General features: G+C 39.6%; 1 protein-coding gene across 1 annotated transcript; it reads left to right on the top strand.

The window, feature by feature from the left end:
- The first annotated feature begins 6,291 nt into the window (after positions 1-6,291).
- On the top strand, positions 6,292-7,772 carry LOC139941810 (trace amine-associated receptor 9-like). Its single transcript, XM_071938433.1, has one exon. It carries the CDS (start codon positions 6,292-6,294, stop codon positions 7,402-7,404), a length of 1,113 nt encoding a protein of 370 aa, XP_071794534.1. The 3' UTR covers positions 7,405-7,772.
- Positions 7,773-9,892: the final 2,120 nt, after the last annotated feature.

Below are 9,892 nucleotides of genomic sequence, written 5' to 3'. Positions count from 1 at the left end.
TGGTTCTGTATCAGAGGCGAATGGAAAGAACAACTATCAAAGTCACACGTCCAAATATTGCTCATTAAATACACTAAATACCTTTGGTAATTGTCAAATACCAGTTTTCTCACTTGGTGTATCTCAACATTATGCACAAAATAACAAACCTAGGAAAATTCAATCGGTCTTTGAAGCTGCGAGACCATAATGGAAGAAAAAAACATCGGTGTCACACGAAGTTGTGTGCTTTCATGCTTGATATTAATTTACTTGGAAATTACTTCTTTCTCAAAATCTACGTTACTTCAGAGGGAGCCGTTTCTCACAATGTTTTATACTATCACCAGCTCTCCAATGCTTGTTACCACTAATAAGTCAACAATTATTTTGAGTATTTACCAAAAGTGTTCAGTGCGTTTAAGGGTGGAGTTGTGTGCTCAATCACTTTCAAGTTCTTCCCCTTGTAGCTAAATGCGTTACAATAATGTGTCAAGGAAATAGTGTCCAATGATTGTATACACAGTGAAATGATGCATCAGGCTACACTGAATGTGCCTGTCACTAATGATTAGGGAAGTTCACAAAAGGTTTAACATTGTGAATGTTTACGGGTGAAAAGCATTGATGTATACCTTGACACGTCACACTTGATTTGAATGCAATTAATCAAAAACGGCTGCAATGTATCAAGTGTAGACGAAAGTTCTAGGGTTGGCGTGCTCGTGAGGTATCTAGACTGTCTTTAAAGGAAATAACAAATGTTTCTGCAGAAGTTCAGCTCAATAACGGAAATTATCCCCCCAAATCAAGCAGACGTTGTATTCGCTATCCCAATTCACCTTAAAAAAGAAAAGACCTCATCATCACACGTTTGTCACGCCAAAGGAACTTGACATTATTGGTAATAACTCAAAATACTAGTTACTATCAAAACTTTGGTAACAAGCAATGGAGAGCTGTGTTGATAGCAGAAGACATTGTGAGATACGGCTCCGTAGTTTTCGAGAAAGAAGTCATTTTCCACAAAAATATTTGAATTCGATTTCGAGACCTCAGAATTAGAATTTGATTAAATCAAGCATCTGAACGCACACAACTTCGTGTTTTTTGGTGTTTTTACTTCCATTATTATCTGGCAACTCCGACGACCAATTGAGTTCAAATTTTCACAGGTTGTTATTTGGTGCATATTATGTTGAGATACACCCAGTGAGAAGACTGGTCTTTTACAATTACCAAAGGTGTCCAGTGTCTTTAAGCAAATCGTTTTTGCCTAATATAAACAGTTTAGTGCGCGTTTCACCCAATGTGACGTTTACACGCTTGTCATAATGTGTACGTGACACATGACTCCCAAAAATGCGATAGTGGCAGTAAAACAAATATTCACAATGTCTTTTGTGAACTGTCAATTTGCGTGACAGATTATAATCACGGATGGCCAAGTATATAAAAGGTCACACTGTATCAGTATTGCATTATCTGCAGAACTCATATACAATAATACCAGGTACTTTTAAAACTCTAACCTATCTTGCCCATATCTCTACACTTAATAATAATATTAATAAACATCGAAGTCTTATATAGCGCACGTATCTACCAAACAAGGTACCCAAGGTGCTGAGTATATACAAACTTTCAGAAAGATAGGTTAAAGCAGTGATGAATTCTGAGACCCAATTATTTAGCACTTTATAAGGGTTTACAAGGTTCAACGGCGCATTAAGCAGCCACAACCAGGAACACCGGGGTGAACCCCTTCTCTTTTCGATAAGTGCACTGGGTTCTTTTACATGCGTTACACAACACATGGGACCAACGGCTTTACGTCCCATCCGAAGGACGAAGCAATGGTTAAGTGTCTTGCTCAAGGACACAGTGTCACGGCTAGGGATTCGAACCCACACTCTGCTGATCAGAAACGATATGATGATTCCGAATGAGGCTTACCTAAAAATGGTTCAGGTTCCCTGCTGGGTGAAAAACCATTACATTGACAATTCTGACCTGAGGGTTTTTAGACTGTAAAAAAAAAAATCCAATCATTTTACCTTTTATTATAAAACACCACCTTAACTATTTTACTGTACAAAAAATATAAAGCCACGCGAAAATACATGTACCAAGGTTTTGCTCAACTCTACTGTGGCTGATGTAAACACACAAGCTTAAATCTTCGTACGGTCTCTTTTTCTAACTTTCAACAGACTATTTTTAGGTCTTTCTCTTCTAAACGGACATAATTTTTTTATCATTTTTACCTGATGATATTTGCAGTCTGTCTACACAGTTATCTTTTAATGCGGTACACACTTTCATGTATGTGGTGGTAATATCGAAAAGCTACAAGTCTAATCTTGACTTATCAATTCACGAACCTTGTATCCTTTATCAATTTAACACGCTGCATCTTTAGCGGAAAAATAAAGCTATTTTTACTGGCATTACACAGGGTTGAACTCATAATGTCATTCAAAGAGAAAAAAAAAAGAATGAAATAAATAAACATACAAACAAAAAACCAAACAGCACACGCTGCATCATTTGCTGCATCATTAGCGAAAACATTTCATGATAATTTTTACTGGCATTACACGGGGTAAACTCATGATCTCATAAACGAAGAAAAAAATAAAGAAAGAAAGAAGGAAAGAAACAACACTCCAACAAACAGACAAACGCACGCACGCACGCACGCGAGCGAGCAAACAAGCAAGCAAGCAAGCAAGCAAGCAAGCAAGCAAGCAAGCAAGCAAGCAAGCAAAAAAAAAAAAAAACAAAACAAAACAAAACACCAACCGAAAACATCTCAACACATTAAAAAGGCATTTATATGCCAATGCACAATTTGTATTCAGGAAGACAGCAGTTGTTAACAGTTCAACAGAAGTCTATATAGAAAGACAAACAATCATAATATAATATATGCAGGGTTTTTTTCCTCCACGCTATTGATTTGTCAAATACAGCTGGACGTGTTTAGCATTTTCTAGACATTTTTTTCACACCATTACTGCAGCGGTCATTATTCAGTCGATTTCATGTGACACTTTCGGACCATAATATTGTCTTAAAGACACTGGACACTATTGGTAATTGTCAAAGATCAGTCTGCTCACTTTGTGTATCTCAACTATGCATAAAATAACAAACCTGTGAAAATTTAGGTTCAATTGGTCGTCGAAGTTGCAAGATAACTATGAAAGAAAAAAACATCCTTGTCACACGAAAGTGTGTGATTCAGATGTTTGATTTCGAGACCTCAAATTCTAAATGGACCTTAAAATTCGTGGAAAATGCCTTCTTTCTCGAAAACTACGCCACTTCTGAGGGAGCCGTTTCTCACACTCTGTTATACTATCAACCTCTCCCCATTACTCGTTAGTTACCAATTAAGGTTTTATGCTAATAATTATTTTGAGTATTTGCCAACTACCCCAGCTGCCTTTAACAGCTACCCCAAATCAGAATGACAACTGACAAGGTATGGCCAGCTGAAAATGGCACCGGAAAACACACACAACCCAAACATCTATACTATACAGCGAGACGTGGCCGGCCATATGCTCCATACTAGTGTACAGTGACCCCTATTACCGGAGTGTTCACGCAGTTTGTTAGCTTTTCTCAGGTCTCGCTGCATGTACAGATAATACATCGACTGCTTCCCTCCACGCAGTATCAATACGGGTATGGAAACGCCACCACCTGTTATAAAAATACTTCAATAAGTTGACCCTGTATCTCTTACAAGTTCTGATGATTTTATGATTCTGCAAAACTGATATCACTAATATGTAGGTCAATACACTGACCTCGAAAACCGTTTCTCATAATTTGTTTTATACTACCAACCTCTCCCCATTACACGTACTAAGTAAGGTTTAATGCTAATAAATATTTTGAGTAATTACCAATAGTGTCCAATGCCTTTAAGATCGGAAGTTATAAGTGCAACTCAAGATTACCTCACCAAACATTTTCGTCTGAAAATGTTTCACTTTCGAGAGAATGGTTGTTAAATTCGTCGTTAAAATATTAACTGGCAGTGGTATGCCTAATAAAACAGGAAATACTGGCATCCACAAAACCCTATCAAAACTATATGCAACATAGTAGCTTTTTGAACAATGATAGTTTGTGATTATATTCATATTGTTATCATTTCTTTTACCAAACTGCCTTTCGAACTGCGTCTATAGCCATCGGGTTAGTTCGTTGTCTATATAGTGGTTAGACACTTGCTCTAGCAATGCAAAGGTCGTGGGTTTGAATTCAACTCTAAGTAATTTGCCTGTGGATTTTTATTCACAGAAACATCAAAAGTACTGAGTGTACAGTGTTAAACAAACAGCGTTGCAAAACACCGTATAACAAACACCGTTAAGTAATTAAACATTCTTAATCCCCTGTGCAAAAATTAATATATAATATTCAAATTTGTATTGTTTCTTGGAAACGGAAGGACGGAGATGCCGGACGAACTATCCCTACAGCCACCGAGTCTTTAACGGAGACTGTTGTTCCATTTCTACAGTGGCCTAACTCATGGAGGACATCTATGTTTGACCAACGGATTATAAAGATGCACAAAAGATTAATTAAAAACCGCGTCCAATTCATTCGTTAATGAATGCCCTGATTTCCCAGTGACCGACATGTAGGTACTCGGTGATCGAGCAGCATTCAAGTGCCCTTTCATACCTCTTTAATAATATCAAATACCTATTACACGCTACCACATCAATCAATTTACATCGGCGGTATAATTTACAAAGCCGTTGGTCCCGTGTGTTTTGCAACGCACATAAAATAACTAAGTGCATGCACTTATCGAAAAGAGAGGGGGTTCGCCCCGGTGTTCCTGGTTTAATTGGTAGCATATTGCCCCACAGCTCCTTGTTTAACCATTACATGGTGCTGTGTAAAAGGAGTAGGTCTCATAATTCAAAACGTAGTCCCACATACCTTACATAAAGATACTGTATGTTAAAGCGCATTAAGCGTCACTGATTGACGGATATGCGCGCAATATGAAAGACAATTTTTATTACTACCATAAGTGGTTTTATGTAAAAATAATTCAAAGTAGAGCATATAGACTGGCATAAACATGTATATTCGTTATCGCTGTCTTTGCTCTATGATTCGACAGATACAAACAAAAAGTGAACAATATTTGTGGAAAAAAATAATACAAATTTTACAGAAATGTTTAAAGACAGTGGACACTATTGGTAATTGTCAAAGACCAGTCTTCTCACTTGGTATATCTCAACATACGCATAAAATAACAAACCTGTGAAAATTTGAGCTCAATCGGTTGTAGAAGTTGTGAGATAATAATGAAAGAAAAAACGCCCTTGTCACACGAAGTTGTGTGCTTTCTGATGCTTGATTTCGAGACCTCAAGTTCTAAACTTGAGGTCTCGAAATCAAATTCGTGGAAAATTACTTCTTTCTCGAAAACTATGGCACTTCAGAGGGAGCTGTTTCTCACAACGGGTTATACTATCAACCTCTCCCCACGGTAATAAAGAAAGGTTCTGTGATGATAATTATTTTGAGTAATTACCAATAGTGTCTACTGCCTTTTATTTGTAAACTCCCGTATAACAGTTTGTCCGTTTGATTAGAGAGAGGAGAGTGATGAGAGCGAGAAAGGGTGGGGGAAGGGACAGGGGTGCATGGGTGACGTCAAAGACCAAACCCACCCAGGCACCCGTTAGCCGCTCGCAAATCTTTCTCAAAAACATTATGGTTCGGCCAGGAATAACCATCGTTGTACTTGAGCTTTGGCTGTTTCAATGTATATATTTTGTGTAGCTATAAATAACAGTGATAAAAACAACCCGAAACAGCAACCGCAACCAAAGATCACATCGCAGTACAACTCGCCCATCGGATGACCCCTAAAATATTGTTTTTAACTGAACAAGCACAATGCGTGTATAACTCGTCCCATTCACACGCTCACCCATTCGTTTGAAAGACCCCTTCCCTTCGTGCTCGTGTCACTGACTTGCTGTATCTATCATCGGTGGCTTTCACTCTTAATATTTCAGTCGTGTACCTTTGAAGAATAATGGAATAACCGATGTACTCAGTTAATAATAAACTACCAATGCAGTGGTTTGTTTTTACTGATGAGTGCATGCTTATATAAAACAAGGAAACATATTCGATAGTGGCTTTGATATATCTTCCACTTCGCAACCTCAACAGCTATAGCTGGCGATGGATTTGCTCAATGTTTGACGGCGTGTACTACAGCTGGGTTTACTATCATAAACATTTGCGGTTATGATGAATTCAATGGATATTGCTGGTGAGAATTTCAACGTATCCGATCTGGGAGCTGAGGCTGCTTTCTTGCAAGTGTACGCACCAAGGAAGGATGATATAAGCACCCATCTTGTGGTCTTGAGGACAATTTTCATCGCCGTTGACTCCGTCTTCACAATCCTCAGCAACTTATTTTGTATATGGGTGATATACCGGACTCCTACTTTGTCCGACAGCGCGAAGGTGTTCATGATCGCTCTGGCCGCGGCGGATTTCTCCGTGGGAGTTATCGCGGCCTTTTCGGTCGTACCGGCCGCCACGGGCAACTGGTTCTGGGGAGAGGGACTGTGCCGTGCCACCGCGGCTCTCGTGACCATCTTCTGCCTTGCGTCGGTGTCTTTCTTGGTGTGTCTGTCCGTGGACAGGATGATAGCTGTTAAGAAATCACTCCACTATCCGAACATCATGACACGGAAAAAGGCCGTGGTGATAACTGTGGGTGTGTGCGTTGCCTCGGTAGCAGCAATCGGCGGGTCGTGGTTGCTTAGCCCGCCGGTACTCTACAGCAATGTCTCAGCTACTTGTGCCTGGAAGTGGAACAACGACCACATCATCTATGCGTGCGTAATCTCACTGTGCTTTTTCATACTACCGTCTTCGGTATTAATAGTGATGTATTGGATCATGTTTAAGATCAGCCGGAAGCACACCCGGATGATAGCCAACCAGGCCCCGGTGCCGACGACGTCGAGGGACGTTGTGACGCAGCAGCCCCAACGCGCGGCTCCCCAGTTACCGCAAGGCGAGCACAAGGCCATTAAAATGTTCTGCGTGATCACGATAGCCTTCACGGTGGCTTGGTTGCCGTATAGCGTGGCTATCTTATACAGTAGCATCCAGAACGTACCGGTCCCTCAATGGCTGGGTTTTTTAGTGACCTGGGGAGCGTTGTCGAACAGTTGGTTCAATGTCATCATCTATGTTTGCATGAACGGAGCTTTGAGGGAAACGGCCTGCCGACTTCTACGCAACCAGAAGTGTCGGCGTTTTGCCCGGTGCTGCAACAAGTCGAGAGCGGCGGTCGTCAACGCACCCCAGTCACACAACGACCAAGCATACGACATTACCTCCTGAGATTGGTGAAAGGTGAATTTCGCAGTATGGAATTCATATGACAATTTACAACGCCCAAAGAAGGCCAACTTTACATGGAACAAGCATAAAACGACATTACTTCCTGAGACTGTGATGGTAAATTTTTCGGCTTGGAATTCATAGCGACCAAAGAAGGTCAACTTTACAACGACCAAGCATACGACATTATTTCCTGAGATTGATATATGGTGGATTTTGCGGCAGTATGGAATTCATAAAACAATTTACAACGCCAAAGGAAGGCTCGCCTACAACGCCCAAAGAAGATGGAGTTAAACATGTACAGTTCTAACACCGTCAAGATGACGTGCAATTCACTATTACAGTGAACTCTTCCTAATGGTGCATTATGGCAAGATGTTTTCAAAAATTGCACACTCAGTTTCACTTTCTTGCCTGAGTGGTGTCAGTTTCGCTCTTTTGAGAGTGAAAGTTAACCTGTGTCACTCTTTTTGAGTGGAATTAGAACGAGTTTCACTCTAAATTGGGTTAAAAGTACCCCTGTTTTGCTCTAAATAAAAGAGTTGTCTGCCACATGGCTCTCTCATCGAATAGGGAAACACAGACTAAAAAACTCTGTGTCAGAAATGACTTGGATTCCGAGTTCCGTTGAGCCTCACCTACTTCCGGGTCAAGTTGACCTCGAAATTGGCTTTAAAATGTGATACTCAGGATTCTATGTCAGTTTGAACCATTTCTTAGTTATTTTGAAACAGATTCAGGGTCAAACTGACCCTGAAATGAGTCAGACCCATGAGACTTAGAATTCGGGTCAATTTTAACCCAAGAGTGTTTAGAGTGCAGAGAAACAGTGTGGACATCTTCACTCACTATAAATGTTCCAAATTTTCCACTTTCGCCAGTAACAAGAGTGATGATATCGTATAAATACGTTGTAAAATATGTGTACATTGTTTTAAAGGTTTACTACAGTTTTCTCAGGAAGTTATTCAGTTAAATACTCAGGTGGACAAGAGGGAGATAAAACGGTCAACTTGAAAAGGAGCTTATTCTATAAGCAGCTTAAGGATGAATCACGCATGTCACCATTTGCTTTTTTAGCAAATGATAAATAGTCCTCTCATGAAAGTTTGCTTGTCAAGACTAGGCCTGTGCGACTAGTGAAATTTAGTCGCGACTAATTTTCAATTCTCAAGATGCATTGTGGCTATGTTTGCCGCAGGTGCAATGTAGTAACATTCAAGCAGAAAAGTACGAATGATTGTGTACCTGATTTGTGTTTGTGTGTCGTAGGTAAATTATGTTGTTACAATTAGTCGTGAGCGACACAATTGGTTCACCAAACAGGTTGTCGCAACTATTTTTAAAGTAGGCCTAACGGTGACCCTTGGTTGAAAAAAAAAAGCTACCACTATATTTCTCTTGCCTTCACTTTCTCACAGCTCATTCCAAACCAACATTCCACAGCAAAGAACACAAGGTCTGGACAATGCAACTAATTATTTAACAATGTACATAGTAAACAACAACACCTAGTAATCGCAGCTTAACCTCTTTAAACTTGACTGGAAAAATAGAAATTTGCGGGAATTTTCCGTTTAAAACTTTTGGACGATACCACACGAAGGACAAGGTACCTGTTGACGCTTTACGTCAAGACGGGCAAACGCACGCAAAACTAGATACGAGAAACCCCAGAGTGTTACAGCGCAAACTCATTTAACTAATTTATTCATTAAAAACACTCTTGTTTGAAAAAAAAAAAAACCGTGGGTGGTTATGATTGTGTAATAACAGCTGAATGGTATGCGCGGACACGAATGCTTGTGTACACACACAGAAGGCTCAATACACTACCGGCGGTTACAGCTTAAAACACGTACCCCACAAGGAGTTCAAACTAAAACACAACCAATCTTATTTGTATGCGTTTGTAATTTTTGGAGAGAAATTTATTAATTGTTGCCGGGTTTCCTGAAATGTTGAAGTGATTTTCCCGTTGCCACTAAAGGGAATTAATCAACGCAGCGTGCTCGGGCATACGAAACACACAAGTAATAAGGATGAATTCGTGTTTGAGGCCTGGCTGATGACGACAAGGTTATGTTGGTTAGAGTACAAACAGTTTTATTGTATTTGTTTGTTTGTTGATTGACTTTCGCCAATGGTAATGATCTTGGCCCAATTTCATAGAGTCGCTAATGCACACAAAGTATAGCTAAGCAATACAGGAAAATGCTTACCCAAATAAAACAAATAGGTTACCAGCCAAACTACCATGTCGAACAGCCTAAAAGTTGTGATTGGTACATCTGCTAATAGTATCTACTTAGTATAATTATACGCAGCATTTTGTGCTTAATCAGCTATATATAAATTAATTGGGACCTGGTATTTAAAATAACAATCTAAGATATGTGCATAATGCCTGGCTGTTTTAAATTTGGCAATAATCTTAAGATTCGTTGACAATTTCAATTTGTCTGCAATAATTAGAAGTTGCGAT

The sequence above is a fragment of the Asterias amurensis genome, chromosome 9 (assembly GCF_032118995.1).
Source record: "Asterias amurensis chromosome 9, ASM3211899v1".
Lineage (NCBI taxonomy): Eukaryota > Metazoa > Echinodermata > Asteroidea > Forcipulatida > Asteriidae > Asterias > Asterias amurensis.
Note: the sequence above shows the minus strand (reverse complement) of the source record. Positions and strands in the feature narration are given on the sequence as shown.